This window comes from Podarcis pityusensis, assembly GCF_964106645.2.
Source record: "Podarcis pityusensis genome assembly, chromosome: 8".
NCBI classification, from domain to species: domain Eukaryota; kingdom Metazoa; phylum Chordata; class Lepidosauria; order Squamata; family Lacertidae; genus Podarcis; species Podarcis pityusensis.
In genome coordinates this window covers 87854428-87875319 of record NC_138033.1, presented here as the reverse complement: position 1 = coordinate 87875319, position 20892 = coordinate 87854428, and the positions used below count along the sequence as shown (strand labels likewise).

General features: G+C 48.4%; 1 protein-coding gene and 1 long non-coding RNA gene across 6 annotated transcripts in view; one reads left to right on the top strand and one right to left on the bottom strand.

The window, feature by feature from the left end:
- FAM178B (family with sequence similarity 178 member B) overlaps positions 1–18967 on the top strand; it is a 177356-nt gene extending 158389 nt beyond the window's left edge. For 4 of the 5 annotated variants that reach the window (XM_081018155.1, XM_081018152.1, XM_081018153.1 and 1 more), the window contains 3 exons: positions 11895–11972; positions 13222–13389; positions 18607–18967. In XM_081018155.1, coding sequence (XP_080874281.1) covers positions 11895–11972; positions 13222–13389; positions 18607–18627 — 267 coding nt within the window. In that variant the 3' untranslated portion in view covers positions 18628–18967. Of the gene's footprint in view, positions 1–11894; positions 11973–13221; positions 13390–18606 lie in introns of those variants that run through there. The other variant, XR_013989823.1, reaches the window with a different exon arrangement.
- LOC308483892 lies at positions 462–11611 on the bottom strand. Its single transcript, XR_013989829.1, has 3 exons — positions 9955–11611; positions 1529–3354; positions 462–1496 (listed from the first exon to the last, which is right to left on the bottom strand). It is a non-coding gene; the product is annotated as an uncharacterized lncRNA (long non-coding RNA).
- Positions 18968–20892: the final 1925 nt, after the last annotated feature.

Sequence of the window (20892 nt, the reverse complement as noted above, 5' to 3'; positions counted from 1 at the left end):
TTCCCTCCTGAATTTCTACATCCGCGTAAAAAGCAAGCAGAGCAGCTAAGTAGGCCATCTGCCAGTCCCAAAAGGCCAAGGAATTTTTCAGAGGTTTGCCAGTTTTTCGGCTGGGGAATGGCAGAGTTCCCAGTGTGCTTGAGTTTACAGGTAGAGTTTCCAATTGAGTGGGGTTTTTGTAGTTCTTGTTCCTTTTTAACAGCAACATGGTCAATAGAGATTTAGCTGTCCAGGCTTCCCCGTCACAGCACCTCCATGCCCACAAAAGCTTCATCTGTTTATGTATCCATGTCTCACAGTTATTCAGTGTGTAAGACCCCTGCCGGGGGGAAATGCAGCAACCCTCACTTACCTTTCCTCTGCGCTTTCCAGGCATGCTCTGTGCTTTAAACTCTGGTACTTTGTTTTTGTTTGGTTTTGGGGTTTTCTGCTCCAGAGCTTTCCCTGCAACAACCCCACTCTTTACTGCTGAATCGGAGGAAATGGCAAATTGCCATTTGTTCACTTCAGCTCTAAAGAGTGGGATTTTGCAGGGAAAGCTCTGGGATGAAAAAGTTCACCTGGACTCAGAGGTTGTTTTTTTTAAAAAATACTTTTTATTAAATTTTCAAAAGCAAACTCAAAGAAGAACATAAGTCAAATTTCCAAAAACAAAGTCCACTTAAACATAAACTCTTGCATCCAGCATCTTAGTGTTTTCTTATTTACACTGCGCTTTGTCGCGCTCAGACTTCCTTCCTTCCCTGCTTTGGCTTTCACAAATTAACACCTACTCCTACAGATTCTTATTTACCCTCCACCCACATCACAAGATTTAAGTTATTCCTGCTACGGTTTTTAAACTTCTACAATTATTCCGTATATATACAACAAATTTATTCCACTCCTCTTCGAACTTTGTTACTTTTTGATGTCTAATCTTATTGGTCATTTTCGCCAACTCCGCATATTCAAACATCTTCACTTGCCACTCCACTAACGTTGGGATCTCCTGGGATTTCCATTTCTGGGCCATGAGAATCCTAGCAGCAGTCATAGCATACACAAATAACTTACAATCCGCTTTTTTCACTTCATCTCCTATTATCCCTAGCAGGAAAGCCTCTGGTTTCTTTGGGAATGTATATTTAAACAGTTTTTTCATTTCGTTATAAATCAAGTCCAAAGGTTTTTCATTTTTTCGCAAGTCCACCACATGTGGAAGAGTTCACCATCTTTTAATTTGCATTTCCAGCAGGCTTTGTTGCTCACTCTGTACATTTTAGCTAATTTAACCGGGGTAATATACCACCGGTACATCATTTTCTTTAAATTTTCTTTTAAGGTAGAGCACGCTGTAAAACTCATACCTTCATTCCATAGTTTTACCCAGTTGTCATAGTCAATGTTATATCCAAAGTCGACTGCCCATTTTATCGTGACTTCCTTTATCAGTTCATCTTTTGTGTCCCATTCCCGGAGAAAATCATACATTTTGGATAGAAGTTTTGTTCTACCTGTCGGAAAACCAGCGCACCCCCACATCTACCCTCTAAAATTTCAATTTGGAATCTTGACTTTTTTCCACTAAAACCTGTTTTTTTGTCTTCTGTTAATATTCCATGAACTTGATGGTATTGAAGCCATCCTGTGAAAGCGTTTTCTATACTTTCATACGGTTTTAACTTCCACCCATCCTCGGTTTTCATTAAAATGTCTTCATAAGTTGCTCTTCCCCCCTTTATATTTAACTTTTTTACCGTTAACACTTCTATCGGGGACTCAGAGTTTTAAAGTGTGGACCTCTGCGTAGAGAGTGTGGGGCAAGAGGTACTTGTGAATGTGCTCCTAGTCCTGCCATCCATTGACACATCTGTGTGCTGGGAAACAGTCAGTGCCAAATGCTAGGATTCAGCCTCACAACCTAAATAAACACACCTTTTTTTGGCCTGCCAGGGGTCACACGAGGCCCTGCCTCTGACCCACTTCCCTCAGTACCCACCTCGCCACGGCTCCATAAAAAACAAGCCTAATCCTGACCGTAAGAGGATGAGCTGCTTGAGAGTTGCCAGGCACCAGGCAGGACTGGGCAGGTCTGGGGCAGCCCTGCTTGATGCGTCTCCAGGAGATATCAGGTTGCCCGGCTGAGGCAACGCTTGAGCCTCCGTGCAGAAAAGCAGGAACCTGGTTTTAACTTCTTGCAGTTCCTCCTCTTGACCTCTTCTCTGTTTCAGGGAAAGAGGCAGGAAAAGGGCTGAGTAGTGATAGGTCAGCATTTTTTTATCCCCTTGGCTCTGAATGATCCCTGCCGGGAAAGAGGCAGCAACAACGCCTGTACTCTGCTCAGTTGATAAGCCTGTTGGGCTTCCATATGCTTATTTGAGGATTGTTGTCTTCACTTGTGAAAAATGTGAGACAGACCTAGAGAAACCTTGAGGCAAAGGCTTAAAAAACACCAGATTGAGGGGAAACTAGCAATCTGTATTTCACCACACACACACACACACACACACACACACACACACACCTACCTCCTTATTCCTGAGTGTCCAGTATTTTTGCTGCCAACATTTGTGCATTGTGGGGGTGAGAGCTAGATTACTACTAGAAAAGAAAGAAAGAAATTGGGATTCTCCTGAGTCCAGCAATTTTTTGCAGATGTACAGATATGCCCCAGGGACGAGCCACCTACCCTCCATGATGTTTCTCTGTCAACCTCACCTTTTTTAGTAAAGAAGCCTTTGATTTGTAGCTCTGATAACAGTTTGTGTTGCCAGCTGATCTGCAAGAGAGGAAAATCTGCTTCTGTGACTGAGTGAGGTTTGAACTGCAGAAACAAAGAGGTGAAGCTTATTCATAGCATGGGCTTAAGAATTATCTCCTGCTAATCAAGCTGCTATTAAAAACACAGAAGTTAAAAACAACAAACAGCAACCCCAAAAAGTAGTGGTCAGCTGTTTTGTGTGGGGCAGCAAACAATGTCCCTTAGACTTGCCATCTTTTCAGCCAGGCAGTGTCGCCGCCGCCTTTAACAACAGATCACGCTCTTAAGACGTAAGGCACAAGAGTGAGCTGGCGGAAGGAGGATGCTCCAGTCAGTTGCTGCTACTGTTAAAGACACATGTGCAGTGGCCAGTTCAAAGACTGGCTGTGCTAATGTGCCCAGGGCTTGTATTTGTGCAGCAAGCCTATTGTCTTGTGTTTTTTTTAAAAAGGAACATCTCATTCTCCTTCTGTGCTGCCCTTGGGATCCATTTTAAGGCTGGCTGCTAGACCTGTTCCCGTGCCTGAAAGTGCAGCAGGAGATGCAGAAAATCAGCGGGTGGTGTTCCTCTTGCCTTGCATCTCCAAGCAGCTTCATTTCTGTGTCAGGCACTGGAACAGATAAAAGGTAGCCACTTTAGCCACAAAATAAGGCTTTTTGGGAAATCCCACATAGGGAACATAATAATAATAATAATAATAATAATAATAATAATAATAATAATAATAAATTTTATTTATATCTCGCCCTCCCCAGCCGAAGCTGGGCTCAGGGCGGCTAACAACAATCAAATAATCCAACATTCTAAAAACATTTCATTATAAAAATTAATTAAAATCAAATTGATGGCAACCATTAAGCAAAAATTCTGTGCAGATTGCCAGAGGAGGGAGTCAGGCTGCGCCCTGACCAAAGGCCTGGTGGAACAGCTCTGTCTTGCAGGCCCTGCGGAAAGATGTCAGGTCCTGCAGGGCCCTAGTCTCTTGTGACAGAGTGTTCCACCAGATCGGAGCCGCAGCCGAGAAAGCCCTGGCTCTAGTTGAGGCCAGCCTAATCTCTCTGTGGCCTGGGACCTTCAGGATGTTTTTATTTGCAGACCGTAAGTTCCTCTGTGGGACATACCAGGAGAGGCGGTCCTGTAGGTACGAGGGTCCTAGGCCATGAAGGGCTTTAAAGGTTAAAACCAGCACCTTAAACCTGATCCTGTACTCCACTAAGAGCCAGTGCAGCTGGTATAGTACCGGATGAATGTGATCTCGCAGCGAAGACCCCGTAAGGAGTCTCACCGCAGCATTCTGCACCCGCTGGAGTTTCTGGGTCAGTCTCAAGGGCAGCCCCAGTAAGCTTGCACCTATGCCTTTAACAGCAACTTAAAATAGCAGAAATAAGTAGGTGGGATTTTTCACAGCCTGAAGAGGAACGTGATCACCTGCTAGTGCCAGCAGCACATCAATTTGCTGGCAAGGGCAGAGCAACAGAAGCGTGCTGAAAAGCTGGCAACCCTCCACTGAACATATTGATGCCACCATATGCACACTTCTGGATTGCACCATTTCCCCCTTCTTTCTGTATCTGAAGGAAAGCAAAGATTGCCAGGAAGCTGAACTTCCAGTGCCAGAGATGTGTAGAATTTATCCCGCTCCTGTTTCTGTATGTGTGCATAGCTCTGAACACAAGGAAGTTTTCATCTTGCAGTTAGTAGATGGCAAGACTGCACTCAGGGCTTGAAGGATGATTCTGTAATTTCCTTCTCTCCACTCCCAACCCAGCTATCCAACAACTCATTACTTTAATTTGCCTTGGTTTTTTATTTTCTTTCATGCTTAATTAGAGCTCTTTTAATTGCTCAGAGATTCTTGGCTGGAAGGCAACTGGGGAAAGTATAGGATTAGAGAAAGAAGGAGGGTGGAAAATGATACATATTTATTAGCATTTTCTCTCTACTCAACAAAACAGACTGCATTCCAACATCTATTATTGCATATCTCTGTTTGGGCAATTAAAAATAACCCTCCCCAACCTCCCCTTTTATCCTCAGCTGCCTAATTAATTATCCCTTCAAATAATTGCACTTAACATTTCTTAAATTATATGTGGATATGTGAAGATTACACATGAGAAGAGAGCCAGGCGCTTGGCGTGTGCTGGTCCTTTAAAAGCAGAGTTGTCTGGGAACACTCCTCAGAGATGTGCCTGGCAACAGCTAGGAAGAGGGGGGTCTGCTGCTGGCGGAGCAGAGAAGGTGGTCTTTGCCGGCCTTTGCTTAGGGCAGCTTGAACACACACACGCACACACACACACACGGAAGGGGTGGGCAGATTTTTGTGCAATAATATCATACCCACAAAGATGGTGTCATGTGTGTCGCATCCTGCGATCTGTCACTGGGGTTTGCGTACTTTGGGTTCTTAACATGAACATTTCTACTGCTAAGAAGATTAGAAGTTCCCTTTATTAGTCTGGCTTTCTGCTCTTCCTTCTCTGTTATCAGACCCATTTTATTTCTGTGTCTTTTAACTGCTGAATTAGCGGGAGACAAACCTGCCCATATCCTGTTTGCTTGTATTCTGTCTTAACTTGTACCAGACCCACAAGGCAGCTGAGAAAAGCAAGAAACCCACCATTAAAATACGATAAAAATGTGCAAGGTTAAGATCAGCACTGAAACAGTTCAGTCAGTAGAGCATAAGAGCCTCTTTCTTGCCTTGCACAGGGTTGGATTAGATGACCCTGGTGGTCCCTTTCAGCTCTACAAATCTAGGATTCCAAGTTTCCATGGAAAAGCACCCAGAGCTGTGCAAGTGGTTTCAGTTTTATTTATTTATTTTGACAGTTTACGTACTGCTTAATTGCAGTTGCCTCTAAGCAATGTACAAGAGTCTCAATACATTGAAAAGAAAAATCAGTTAAAATTATAAAGTCAAAATTCAGTTTAAATGCCTGCTGGGATTTTTTAAAAAGTATTTGTTTATTTACTGCTTTCATTAAAAAAATGTCAAAGCAGTTTACAACAATTGTGCATAAGATGATACAATAAAAACCATATTTAAAAAGTTGAAATCAGAAATCAGTTGTTATGGGAAGATGTATTCTTCATTGCCTGCATAAATCTGACTGAACAGAAACGTTTTCAGTAGGCGCTTAAAAACTGACACAGAAGGTCTTTATTAGGTGCTGGAAGTTCAGCAGGGAGGAGGTCTGTTTGACCTCAGCCGAAATGGGCCCCAAGCCCTTCTGGCAGACATGCGCCAAACATCTGAGCCATGGGGGACCCCTAACAGTGACTCCCACCCCAAAGACCTCAGCAATAAGACAGAGATATAAGGAATCAGGGGGCTCCCTTGGCACTTTAGGGAACAAAGAGGTCTTCAGTGTTTATCCATTATGAGTGGGCTTCTCAGGCCTCAATCCTGAGCAGGTGGGATGCTCTCTACCCCCTCCCCCCCAGTTGTTTTTCATTCAGTTGTTTCTGATGTTGGAGCTCAGCAAGGAAGAAAAGCAGCCATGCAAGGGTTCTCTCTCTCTCTCTCTCTCTCTCTCTCTCTCTCTCACACACACACACACACACACACACACACCTGCCAGCTCTCTATGAATCTGCCTCCCAGCTACCAAAGGAGGGGGCGGCTTGGGAACCCTGTGTTTTGCTCCTAACATCTATTCCCTCCACATGCCCAAAGTCTAGCTGGGTCTAGTGAGAGCCAGCCCTGTGTGATGCGTAGCTCCATCTGTCTGCCTGGGCTTTCTCCTCCCATGCCTCCACTTCCCCTACTTGGACAGGCTCCAGGTAAAACCTTCCCCTGCACTGCACAATAGCATCCTGGAACGTGTTAGCTCTGGGGCTGGCAACTCCCGACCTGCTCCCCTTTCCGGGTGTGGAGGCGGAGAGGAGGCAGGGTGTGAAAAGGCAAAAAGGCACCACTCTAGCCGTCAGGAGTAGCCTGGCTTCTCAGATGCTCTGTCTGATTCTTGGGCTCCCATGTCTTATGGAGGCAACAGGGCTTTGTTTTTACTGGTTGTGTTTTGCAAAAGAGGCCCATGTCTACAAAGAGAAATGCTGAAACTCAGAGAGCGATCTCTATTCACAGCTGGACTGTGATTACTCAGTGGGGATGGGAACATATTCTCAGAAGCACTCTCAGCATCTTAGAATGATAGAATCGTAGAGTTGGAAAGGACCACGAGAATAATCTAGTCCAGCCCTCTGCAATGTAGGAATCCTTTGCCCAACGTGTGGATCAAATCAGCGCATGACCCTGAGATTATGAGTCTCAACTGAACTATACCTCTTCCTTATTTCTTCTCATATTCCAGCCATGCCTTCCAAAAAAGGCTCCAGGGTGTTAAGTCCTGCACAGGAGCGCAAAACATTTTCACAAATGCAATGCTGCTTTTTGTCTCAGGAACATGTGCTATCTCAGGTAGTAAAGGGTGTTTCAAAATGTACACTTGGAAGCTGAGACTGTTCCCTTCATCCAGTAAACATCACGGCTTTCTTCCAAAGCATTCTCCATAGAACTGTGGTCCACAATGTTTTTTCAGGTGATCTGTCCGTTTACAGGGGTCGGCAAGGTTTACCTCACCTGGGCCAGTTCACTCCAGCGGAGATCCCTCTGTGGGCCGGATCGCATGTGCGCATGGCTGCGATTTTCGGCGCCTGAGCATGCGCAGATGAGATTTCCGGCACCGCGGAAGCGAGTCTCCACGCTTTGCCGGTTTAATGCAGTTTGGGGGCGACTTGTGGGCTAGTTAAACGACCCCCATGGGCTGCTTGTGGCCCATGGGCCTTAGGTTGCCTACTCCTGGTTTACAAAATAATCCTAATTATGTAGGAAAATGTTGGAGGTAAAGATTTTTAAAAGGGGGAGGTTCCAACTTAGACACATGCAATCCTGCAGAGGCAAACCACTTTGCAGTTTTATACTGACAATGGGCTAACTTATTCAGCAGTGCAGGGATGCAGTTGGTGAGATGTTCAAATGAATAAATAGGGATTATTTTTAAGGTGGGGGAACCTGAAGTTGCAGACTTTTCCAGTGCCAGATGGTAGCATGTATCAGACAAGGGACTGGCTGATACCACTTCTGGCACTTGGGAGCTGGTAGGTAAAGGGAAGATTGTCTCCCACCTCTAAGCTTAATCCTGTTTGTCTTGCAATCTCTTAATGCAATTTGCTGGCGTCCCCACAGCAAACAGCTTACCTGCAAACCCCTTTACCTGCTGACCTCTTCTGCTAAGCTTGTGCAAAACGGCACACAATGCTTCACGGTTCCCTGTTGGCTACTGGGTTACTTGCTGGTTGAAAGATCACCAGCATAGGTTAAATCTTCAAAGGGACTTACTAGAGGGAATTGGGACAAACATCGCCTGGCTAAATCAGGAATTTCCACAGAAGAACTGACTCCCAGGCTTGTGCAATGTGCAGCTATGCAAAGCTGGGGGAGGCCAGAGGGGCTGGGCCAGCTTTTCAACATATTTAGCCCAATTCAAAAGCTGGAAGGTTTCCGTATTGCTCCCTTTGCTCGCCCACAGCTCTCTGGCATGTATTCTGACTAATTCACCGCTTGAATTCCCCACGACCTTGATGCTACCAGCTGCTCCAGCTGAGATTGCTAATCAACATCAGCAATCACATTTATAAAACTACAGGGAGTTTTGTGGCACTATTAAAGACTTACAGGTTTACTGTGGCATAAGATTTTGTGAAGGAAAGCCCAGTTTGTTAGAAGCATGAGGGTATCCCCAGTTGACAGAGAAACACACAAACCTACAGAAGATGGATTGTCAATCTGGGGCCAGGAGGCCGTGCAATGCAAGAGGAACAGCAGATCTGTGGCATTTCCAATCTATGCAAAGCTTGTATGTATGTAAGATAAGAAGCTAGGGAGGTTGTCTTATCATTAATTACTCCTGTTGCAAATGGCCACCATGCTTCTCTTGCAGACATTGGAGCTTTGCATAGAAATGTATGCTGGGTGAACCTCTTGCTTTGCTTGGCCTTTTGGCCCACTGTTTACGCACACCCCAAACACGCCTGTTATGTGTGTGTGTGTGTGTGTGTGTGTGAGAGAGAGAGAGAGAGAGAGAGCGCGCACTAAGGATAATGTGTCATGTATCAGACAAAGTGGGCTCTCATCCAAGAAAATGTAAACTAGAAGAATTCTACTGCTTTTTCTGGTGCTGTAAGGTGTTTTTATTCTTGCTGCAAAAACTAGCATAACCATCTCTTTGGAATACATAAAAGTAAGGCGGAGCTTCAGGATCCCATGAGTTACACACTTCTACTAACCTTTAAGTCCCACTGAGTTCCATGGGGCTTGGCCACAACAAAGTGGGCACAGGATTTCAGCCTTGGGACCTCCATCCTAACCCTGGAGCCCTGCCACTTTTCGCCAGCAAGAAAAGCTAAGGTTGCCATATGTCAAAATGTGAAAATGTTGAGCTTTTTGGGGTCAAAGTTGAACTTTTGAATGAAAAATGAAGTTGTTCAAATATTTTTAAGGAAATTCACCAAAATCTTGACTTTTGACATCGGTTGCCATGTCTGGTTTTCCCAGACATTCAAGTGATTTCCGCCCAGACACTGTTTCAGAGTGCTGTATGTCCAGGAAATTCTGGATGCAAGGCAGCCCTAAGAAGAGCAGGTAACCAGCAGGCCTGGACTGGCTGAAGATCCAGTGGATCGTTGGGCACAACCCCCCCTCTTGCCTCTGAAACACGCCTTTTGGGGGCTTTGCACTGGCTGCCACTGGTTGGGCTGCCACCAGCAGTAGCTCCAAGTGGTGTGTGCTTTTAGGCAGCTGAGTCTCCCCATCAGTGAAATCCAGCACAGAACTGAGCAGAAAGACATGTCCTCTGCCGCCAAACACCATGCAGCACAGTGGAGCAGAGGCTAGATTGCTTTGTTCAGGAAGCAGGCAGGCTACAAATCTGCATTCCTATACTCACTCACTGGCAGGCAGCTCCATGGAACTGAATGGAACTTACTGACTAAGTTGACCTGTGTAACTTCTGCTGAAGGAAAAGGTGGAAAAGGTGGGAGAGGGAAGGAACTCGTAGAGGCTGGATGGCCGTCTACTGCTGAAGATACTCTGAATATCTTGCAGTGAACGGAGAGTTCAAGCAGATGGCCTGCCAGGCCTCCTCCCACTCTAATCGCTCTGTTGTTGATACCTTTGGAAGCAGATACGTGGTTTAACACACACACCTACCCTGATCTTCTTTTCTCCATTGCCCTGCAGTAAGTTGGCTGCCGTCTTCCACAGCTGAAGCAACAGCTGAGGAGTTCTGCTGCGACAAGCTGAGCTGCAGGACATCTGTGGGAAGGACGGTTTGCCCAAGGGACTCCATGAAGTCTGGCATTGAAGCTGGGGAGACTTTCAGGCCTGGACAGGTGGCACTGGCAGGGACAGGTGTGGGGGCAGAGGCTGAGGCAGGAGCACGGAGCCTAGGGTTGCCATATTTCAAAAAGTAAAACCAGGACACCCCAAATATTGCTGAGCTTTTCTTTACAAAAACGGCAAAAAAATTGTTTACTTGCCAAAGATCCAGGACAAACTGCTGCCTTCCGGAAACTGGAAATTCCCCTGGATGTCACTTCTGCCTTTGAAATCCCGGTAATGTCCAGGAAATCCCAGACGTGTGTCAGCCCTAACAGAGCCACACCCCTTCCCTGCTGCACTATAAGGTGGATTTCAGCTTGGGAGAAAACAGCTGCAGGGCTGACTCACCTGGCAGCTGCAAAGGGCTTGGATAGATTCTGGTTCTCCACTTCTTTGCAGGGGAGACTGAGTTTCCACTCTATACAGAACTTCTTTGTCCTTCTGCCTTCTCCCTATGAGACAAATCTCAGTACACCAAGTAGGCGGCTTGGCTTGCTTGTGGCTACAATATCTAACTATCAAGCAGAGAGATTCATTGGGAGACCTTTTCAGTCAAAGTTTGTTGTGATAGAAAGCAAGTTGTTCAGTAGTGGCTTCCTAACCATGTTTAATCAGAAGTCAGGCCTATTGAATTCAGTAGGACTTAAACTGCCAGGTGCGTGGGGTTAGGCTTGCAACCTAAGCTTTCCAGCAAAACAAGGCAGCAGGATTTGCATGCCCTTTAGAGCAGAGGGTAGGAGACCAATAGATCTGCCCAAGCGCCAATCCACTGAGAAGTTCCTGTGCAAAAGCCCCCTTGATATGAGCTGGGAGCTGTGCAAGTGGGCAGGGGCAGACCTAGGAGGGGTCTTGCTCTCCCTGCAGGGTGGGCTAGTTGCTAGCAGGGCACACCGTTGGAAGCAATGGCACTAGTGGCCATGGGGCCCCAAAACATAGCTGTCAACTTACAGATTTGAAAATAAGGGACCAGCAGCCTTGAAAATAAGGGACCAGCAGCCAAAATAAGGGACCTGCAGCCTCACCTGTTCCAGGCACTCCAGTCTTCCTGTCCTCCTGCAGTCTGGTCAAACTCATGCTGGGTAGCTTCGAGAACACTGTCCAACCAACTTTGTAACCAGAGGTTCAACTGAATAGAATCTGAATCACATGCACCACAAGGCCTGTGCAGCCTCAACTTAAGATGGCTCCCCGGCCTGGCTTTGCACTGCAAAGTTTGCAGCAGCACGTGCAACAAAATGGCGTCCAGCATTCAAAAACCCCCTCAGCTTGCATTAACTAACCACACACAAGGCATGCAAGCTCCACCCCCCAGTCGTTCTTAGACTTCTTATTGGGTGAGCAACAGGGCAGGGAGGGAGGGAGAGGAGCTGCTTCCTTTGAAATTTAAGGGACATCATTTAAGGGACATCCATCAATAAGGGACAGCAGCGGGACATGGTGCTGGAATAAGGGACTGTCCCTTCAAATAAGGGACACTTGACAGCTATGTAATGCAGTAATGCAGAAGCTCAGGTGCAGTTCTACCTGTGTCTTACCACAGAAGAGCGGCATCTGGGTAGTGAGAGAGTATTCGGTCTGGAAACACATCTGCTTCTTTCTTTCTTTCTCTCTGGTGAATGTTGCATGAGCTGGTGTAGAGGTTAATATTCTGGGCTGGGGCCTGGGAGCCCAGCCATAAAGCCCACTGGGTCACCTTGGGCCAGTCGCTCTCTCTCTCGCTAGCTAACCTACTTCCAAAAGATATGCCTCTACCTCCCTCTCTCTTCCAGGCCTGCTACCTCTGCCACAGCCTCCTGACGCTGGCCAATGTGGTTGTGGGAACCACGGCTGTCCCTCTGAGAGATCAGGTGAGTCAGGATCCCGGAGCAAGGACAGCAGAGAGCGGCTATGTTGAAAAGGGGGCTGTGCCCAGGCCAGCTAAGAGAACAGATCGCTCACCAGGAGAAACGAAAACTGCACTGTGTGTGACATTTAGCCTGGTGTGGTGGAGGAGAAGGCTGGAGGCAGGCCAGCTTTGTGGGCAGCATAAACTGCAGCTTCACGGCTTTGCTGGAGCCAGCTCACACACACAACACACAGAAGCAACAAAAAGTTCTAGCTCAGAGGAAAGAGCAACCGTGGGGCTGGGAGCGGCACAAAGCAGAACTCAGTTGTGGGGCTGCAGTGGTAGCTGAATGGTAGCCTAGCAGCCAGTGGGAGGGTGCGCTTGGGCAGAGAAGTGGCTCTCAATACTTTTCCACTCCCAAAGGAGTCCAAGCAAAAGCAAGAGGGAAGCAAAGGGGAACTGGGGTAAAGGTCTGGACTGAGCTACATATTACACACAAACCTGCCTTAAGCCTCCCTCAACTGTGTAATGTATGGCTTGGTCCAGAGCTTCTTCCAGTTCTCCTTTTGTCTTGTTTCTCTTCAGACTCCCTTCGGAGGCAGCCCTGTGTTGATACAACTAGCAGAATCAAGTCATCATGCTTTCAGCATAGCAGCAGCATTTCTGATTGAAGGCCGCCCCACTGCCCTGCACATAAAACTTCCCTGCATGTGTGCAAGAAGGTTCACCTCCATGCTATCTACTTTAATTATATCTAGCTAAAGGCCCAGCGGTCTTTGTAAGCAGGGGCATGGGGCAATGCTCAGAAAAAGTATTGTTGTGGGGAAATACAGTAAACAATATTGAAGGCAACAATAGCATCATGAGTACAAATCATGAAAAAGTGCAATGAAAAGGATGTCTGGTACCCAAAAAATAATTTATTTATTTTTTTAATTATATTTGCATACCACAAAATAAAAACACAAAATGCATAATAAAAACAAGAACAAAACAAACCAATAACCCCCCCGTCCCACAAACACATAAAGATATAAATGTGCATGATTTGTTCAGGTTGCAGAATGTGGCTTTCCCTGGATGCAGGATATCATCTACCCTGGTGCAGAATTCATATATATATATATATATATATATATATATATAACACAAAGTTATTCTGCACTCTGCTAATGCTTCACCAGATGAGAGCAGCTTCTGCTCCCTGACAGATGCCTCTCTTCCTGCCTTTCTGTTCCCTTGACTCTGTGCTCCCCTTGTTCCCGCACCAGAGGCACCTCCAGCAGCTCTGCATCCAGCTGCAGCAACACATCACCACCAGCATACAGGAAGACGCTGGCCTCATGTACCGCACTGAGCTCAAGGACCTGGCTGCCCAAACCTTTCTCAAGTGGGAGGAGCTGCATTCTCGGGGCTGGCTCAAGATAACCTCCCTGCAGGTAACTTCCATGTAAAGAACATGGATAGGCTCTTTTACAGCTTTCACCAAACAGAAGAAGCTGCCTTGACATGGGTCCTTCTAGCTTAGTATTCTCTACACTGACCAGCAGCAGCTCTCCAAGGTTTCAGGAAGTCTGGAGGTGCCAGGGGCTGAGCCTGGGACCTTCTGCAGGCAAGACATCTGCTGTACCGCCAAGCAGAGCATCCAGAGCTGAGCCAGGCCAGCAAACACAAGCAGGTGCAGCCCTGTTCACACACTCACACAAAAGTGCAGTGGAACAAAACATGTGAAAGGAGCTGAAATGCCACCATGAGGCAAGCTGAAGATGATGGGAGGGTGCCCTTAAGGGCAGTACAATAAGATACAGACCAGTCTGACCACAGCCACTGGGAGGACCAGGAGAACTCTTCTGTGTAGTGTGGGGGGGAGGGATGTCATTTGGATAGTCCACCAAAAGCCTGGCAGTATTTCAAGCCAGCCTGGGATGCATGGGACCCTGGCAGCTGTGGCTCCATCTCCAGCTGTCTGTGGCTAATCACACATGACACACACACCCGTCCCTGCTGGGTGGCAAGAAGCCCACAGCTTGGAGAAAGCAGAACAAGGAGGAAAGGGATCAAGTGTGCCAGAGGTGTGTCTGACTTGGAATCATAGAATTGCAGAGTTGGAAGTACCCCAAGCGTCATCTTGTCCCACCCCCGCAATGCAGGAATCACAGCTCAAGAATCCCTGGCAGATGGCCACCCAGCCTCTGTTTAAAAACCTGCAGGGGAGGAGAGCCCACCACTTTCCCAGGTAGCCTGGTCCACTTGGTGCCATTTGTTCTGCAGGTCAGCCAAGAAAGACTTCACTTGTACCCCAAAGCAAGGAGTGGGCAAGCTCCCAGCAGTTCCTGCTTTGGCTCCAGAATATTAACCAAAAACCCCACCTGGAGCTCGTGTGAACTTGTGCAAGAAAACCCCACTTTCCCTTGCTTTCTACCTCCCCATCTCCATTACTCCCAGCGACTGCAGGCCACAGCAGCACCCCCTGCACAACCCCCCAGGAGAGGAGCAAAGCAATCTCTGCAGGATGCAGACCTGGATGGAAAAGAGCTTCCCTGGTCTGGGTGAGGGGACTCCGGGCTCCGTTTCAGATTTCCATAGGAGGGTACAATGAGATTTTAGTATGATGGTGCAAGATTCTCTATGAGGTTGGAAGGGCTGCTCCCTGTTCAAGATTAAATTACAACACATTGGTTTATCTTCAGAAGGTTCCTATCTTTTAAAGAACTCAGTATGACTCATAGAGGAGGGAGAAAGGTTGTTTTCTGCTGCTCCACAGAAGCGGACACGGAGCAATGGATCCAAACTACAAGAAAGAAGATTCCACCTAAACATTAGGAAGAACTTCCTGACAGTGAGAGCTGTTCGACAGTGGAATTTGCTGCCAAGGAGTGTGGTGGAGTCTCCTTCTTTGGAGGTCTTTAAGCAGAGGCTTGACAACCATATGTCAGGAGTGCTCTGATGGTGTTTCCTGCTTGGCAGGGGGTTGGACTCGATGGCCCTTGTGGTCTCTTCCAGCTCTATGATTCTATGATTCTATGACTATGGCACTATTATGAACACAGGGTAGACAATCCTTTGTTTGTTTGTACACTGGCCCATTTCATAGATTAAAGCAATTGCCGTTCTGTGCTTGAGGCCAGCTGAGTTGCCAGAAGTCTAGGCGTTCCTGGGAAACAATCAGATGTGGCCTGAAAGGTGATGAGGCAAGGACTGGCCGCTCTCCCATCTTCACTAAATCTTGTTCGGGGGGGGGGGATGTTGCCTGAAGCCAACCCCCTGTAAAACATATCCTTGTGAATCCTGCCATCTTCCATTCTGTGGACATGACCAAGCCAGCATAGACGTCACTGAGACAGAAGCAGGGTATTTTTTCAGCTGGAACTCGCCAGAACTCAGTTCCGGCACCTCTCAAGTAGGCACCATTGCCATGGTAAGAGAGTTCTGGCACCTGTTTTTCTAGAAAAATAGCACTGGGCAGAAATGCAGACATGCTGGGAATGTGGACTCGGATCTGCAGGGGGCAGGTCAGATGCACAGCTGAACATGCACAAAACCTTGGTGCGTTCAAAACTGTGCCAACTTAGTTAAGTGCAACAATATGATATTGCCAGTATACCAAGGAATTGTGGGTTGACTCCAATGCCAGTCCTACTTAGACCCATTAAAGTTAATGAACATGATTAACTTAGGTTCATTCATTTCAGTTGGTCTACTCTGAGTAGAACTCAGATTCTATACATTTTGAGTTTTCTTTGTCCATATTGCTGTACAATTTTTGAATCTTATTTTAGTGCACTGGCTCTAGAGGAAAGAAAGGGTTAATAAACTCCCCCTTGGGAAAGAGTGCCATGCCAGGGGAGACTGATCAGTAGCTTTGGGCAGAGATTTGCAGGAAAGGGCCTCACTGGGGATGAGACCCTTTGTCTTCTGTGCAGGCTTACAAAGCCAGAGAGAGCTCCAGCCCTGCTCAGGCAGGTTGACCTGGCTGCAGGATCCTGGGAGCAGAGTCCAGGGCACCACAGCAGAGGCTTTCTGACCAGGGAAATTAACTACAAAATTTTGGAACTCTTCCAAACCTCTGCCAAACTTTGGCAGTTGTTTTGCGGCAAAAAACCCTCTCTGCATTTTGCAGCATCTCACAAACTGAGCAACTGATACAGCTAACATGGGGTTTGTACTTAACATTAACTACGAACCTCAAAATTTGGAATAACCTCCAAACCTTTGTGACCCATTCCTGCACCCAGGAAGCCCAAGAGGGCTGCCTAGCACTCCCACCCCAATCCCTGATTTACGAGCTGGGATGATGCTTACATCCTTTTGTGCAAACGTGATGGGAAACAGAAGCACCACTTCCATGACTCTTCTCCGCCTCCGTTGCTGAGGGACTGACTCACCCCAGGAGTTAATGCTGGCTGGGCCCTTTCCTGCTAGTGTGGCCTGAAGTCATAGGGAGGGGGGGCTGGAGAGAGGAAATGATCTTCATTAGCGTGGCTCAAATCAAAGGGGTTCAGAGCTGTTACTGCCCACTTAATTACTAAACAGAGTTTAATGAGTTGTCTTTCCTTCCTGACCTGGTGGCTGCCCTCTTTTAATCCAATCAGCCAGGACAGGAGGAGAGCGCTGGATGCATCAATAGCTGCCCACGGGGTTGGGGTGTGTGGACACCTCGTGAGTTTCAGCATTGTGAGCAAGTGTTCTTTAGGAAAGGGACACACTGAATTATTTGTGCCATCCATGCAAAGGGCACTCTGCAAGGTTTCATAAGCATTTTTTTTTAAGCTGGCGATATAAATTCCAGCAGTGCTCTTGCACAGCTCCTGTTTATTGTAATGTGCTGAGAAACTTCACTTTATGTTTTATGCCTCATGATGTCTTATGCTATTGTGAGGTGGAAAATGCCATTTGCCTCATGCCCCCAGATGCCTTTGGGTGACCCCAGTCCTCCACAGGGGGCAGAGGAGAGGCTGTCACTTTGGTGTTCAGGATCTGTGTGTCTTGGTCTCTAACACCACCAGCCGTTCCCAGACCACCACCCTAAAACCCTTCCCTTTTTCCACAAGGGAGAACAGAGCCAGAATCCCTGTCCTGTCACACAAAATGTGAATCAGCAGAGGTTGGCTGCTCACCCCCAGCATGGGTTTCCCATGTGTGCAGATTAATGTGCTTTTGCAGACCTGTCCTTGGCATTCTCCTCCTGCCTGACAGCCTTCCCTGGCCCCCTTCACCCACCGATGTTGCAGAGGCCAGGAGAGGGAGAAAGTTGCCTGTAGGGGTTACTTCTGAGCCACACCGTGTCCTGCTTGCTCATGCACTAGAAGACCCAGGTGTGCTGATAGAAGCTCCCCCACAAGGGGTTGGTTGACTATTTTGCTGCCTGAGGCAGAACCTCAGTACCTCAAGGATCCTGCGATCCTCCTCTTAGGCCCTTCTCCACGTGCCTCCTCCACAAGAGGTACAGGGGGGGCAACGCAGGGTCTGTGGTGGCTTCCCATTGGTGGAATGCTTTCCCCAAGGAGGCTTGCCTGGCACCTTCATGGCATATCTTTAGGTGCCAGGCAAAAGCATTTTTATGTAATCAGGCTAACAATCTATGGACTTTTAAACTGTGGAGGGGAGGTTTGTTTTGTTACTATGTTGCTTTTCGCGTTTTTGTACAGTAAACCACCTGTGATCCTCAGATGAAGGGTGGTATATAAATTCAATTAATTAATAAAAAACAAACAAACCAAAAACCCCTGCAGCAGATGTGCAAAGCCCTGCCTGTCCTGACCACCTCGTGCATCCATCTGGAAAGGAAGAGCCCCCCCCCCCCCGCTACTCAGTCAGCATATGCTGCCTAGAGCCATACATTTTAACAGTAGCCGCAGCTACTTTGGACTGTGTTCTTGGAACACTGCAAAGCAAAGCAAGAGCAAGCGCTCAGTTTCTAAAAAGAGAGTTGCCAGGGCTCAGCTTGTGTGGAAGCATAGCCATCTGCTCTGGAAGGAAGTTCTGCTCCTTGGAGATAGATTTCCGTGGGGCCAAGGCTACCCATGGCTGTTAGCCCCACTGGCTGGACTTTGCCTCTGCAGTCAGAGGGTTGCGTTGTTGGAGCCACAGGAGCGGAGAGTTGTTGGAAACCCTCAGGTCCTGCTGGAGGGTCTCCCAAAGGCACCTGGGGCCACCGCGACTGGAAGGGCCACTGGCCTGATCCAGCAGGCTCTGCTGATGTTCTTAGCGGTGAGGAAAAGTCACGTCATGCCTGTTTACTTGAAAAGGAGACGCAGATGAGAGCCGTGCTCAATGGGTGTGGGTGTAGAAGGAGAACCAGTGTGGTCCAGTGGTCAGAATGTTGAGGTAGGACCCGGGGTGCCAGGGTTCAAATCCTGAAGCTCACTGAGTGGGTGTACCATGGATCAGCCACAGTTTCTCCACCTAACCTACCTCACAGGGTTGTTGTGAGGATAAAATGAGAGGTGGGAGAAGCACCTACACCACCTTGAGATCCTTGGAGGACAGCTGAGCAATAATTGCAATAATCAAGGTGGAAGGGGGGGACAACAGGCCAAGAGTGGCAGTGTCCGCAGGAGGCTTTGCTTACGTAGCTCATAGCTGCCCCCCAGAGCTGGCGTCTGCTGCAAAATATGTTTCTGAGAGTTTGTCCTTGTGTTTTTCTCCCCTCTTAGGGCCAGAATGAAAACATCTGATGGGACATATCCCAAGAAACCAGGGCTTTGCCAGAGGAAGCAGCAGCAAGGAGCCCAGCAAAGCAGTTTGGTGGAGTGAGGCAGGCGCACAACAGTTCCCCCCCCCAGTCCCCCCCCTTCCTAGTTCCTCAGCTGCAGAGACATTTTAACTTGGGTTTCAAACCTTTTTTTCTAAAGGAGAAAAGTTCTTTCAAGGGCTAAGCTAACAATGTTTGCTATTTATTTGCTCAACCTTGTGCCTTTAAGATGTGCCTTTCAAAGCAAAAACGCTCAAGGAAGGAATATCCACCCCTCTCTGCACAGAGGAGGCCAAAATAAATGTCATTTTTAATGGATTTTATTTCTCGCTTCCTGGCTGTTCCCTGAGGTTGCAACAGTAAGTGCTCTACTGCATGGCGATGGGCCACATCAAGGGTGTGGAGAGGTCTCTTAAAAGCATGCTGGATTCTTGTTACTTACCGGGGAGATCAGGAAAGGGATCTGGAGGAAATAGAGGCTGTACTTCCTGAACTGCTGGTGGGTCTACAGAACCACCAGGCATTTGCTCAGCGGAGGTCAGTGCTAAGAGGCACGCATGATTCACCTGCAGCAGGCTCTGGGTTCAATCTAGCATATCAGGTTGAAAGGACTCAAGGCCTTGCAAAGCTGCTACAGGCTGGCGTCAAGGGTCAGCATCTGCCAAGGGCTCAGCGCAGGTGAGGAGAGTGCCCTGGGCCTGCTGTTGCAAGCAGGTAGATGCAGGGAGGGAGGGGGGCCCTGGAGAGTGTCTTGTCCAAGGATCCTCCAAAACCTGGAATCGATGCATGCTGCTCGCTTGCATGACAAAGCAGGAGGAGTCACTGCTCTCTCTAAAGCACACTGGTGTGCAGTTCCAACCCACCACCATCTTTTTGCTTATTGATCTAGCTCTGAGGAGTGTCTTGGCTGGGCAACAAGCAGCAGCTGTAGAAAGCCAACTGAAAATAGAAAAGGGGGTGGGGGGAGTCGCAAGATAACCCTCTGTGACCCAGGCACTGTGACCTTACAAAGTCATTTAAGTTGGCGGCCGCCATGTACCACTCCCCAAATGTCACTCTGAATAGGCAGGCGAGAGAGGAAGGGACACATTTGCAGACTCAGGTGGGCAAGATACGTGAGTGACCCCGCTCCTCTCCGCTTCCATTCAAGAGACTTCTCTGGCCTCAAAATAAAGGGACCTGAAAGAGCCACATAGCTGCAACCCGCTCCCAACCACTCGCTCGCGTGGGGTTCAGTCCACCAGGAGGTTCTCTGGAAGCGGCTGCTGGGTGGCCGGTGCCCCATCCAGAGTCAGCTGCCTTATGCCTAGCCAGGCCATTGCTCCATCTAGTGCAGCATCGGGACTCCGCTGTTTGGGGTGGTGCTGCAGACGCGGCTGGTGCGAAGCTGTAGTCCAGAACACAGTTGCCAGGCGGGAGGAGGCTGGTCTGCTTCGAGCGGGAACAGCTCTCCAGGGTTTCAGGGAGGGGCAAGCTGGCGCTCCCCCCTGTGCTTAAGCATAGTCAGCCTTCCACTCTGGCGGCCGCCCACCCAGCTCCTGTCCCCAGCCAAGCCTGGTTCTCCTCCTGGAGGGGCAGCTGCAGCTGGAGCACATTCACCAGCAAGAAGGTCCTGCGCTCTGTGGCTCAGTTCCCAGGAAGCAGCCCTGTGGAGGGAGAGTCGCTTCCCTGGACCAGACTGAGACGGGAAGGCCTGTCTCCTTAGAATCACAGCGATAGAAGGGACCCCGAGGATCATCTAGTTCAACTCCCTGCAACGCAGGAATCTCCGCTAGATCAGACATGGAGAACCACAGAACAGTCCTCCCTTTAAGCAGCGACTGGGTGCCCAGAAATCAGCAGGTGATGGTTTTCATGGCCCGGGATGGAGGCTTTAGCTTGTTGAACGACGGAGGCGCTGCAGCAAGGGGTGCGGGGGGGGGGCTGGAAGTGTGTAAGTAAGTCAGATCTGCCTGGCTCAAACAGGGAGGAAAGGGCTTGGATCAGGCCCGGGCCGAAGGTCACCGGGCAGGTGGGCAGATACGGCAGGCTGCGCCCCGGCTGTAGGGACGCCTGATCCGCTGCTCTTTGCTCGCTGTCCGCCCCGCCCCGCCAGAAATCAAGGCGATCGCGCCGATCCTGTTAGAGGATTAGCTGCCCCTGATCCGCCTTTTCTTCCAGGCGCCGCCTGATCGCCGGGAAGGAGCTGCCTTCGGGGCTCGCTCAACCTCCGACGCCGCTGCCGCGGGGTCTCTCGCCTCGCCGGCCT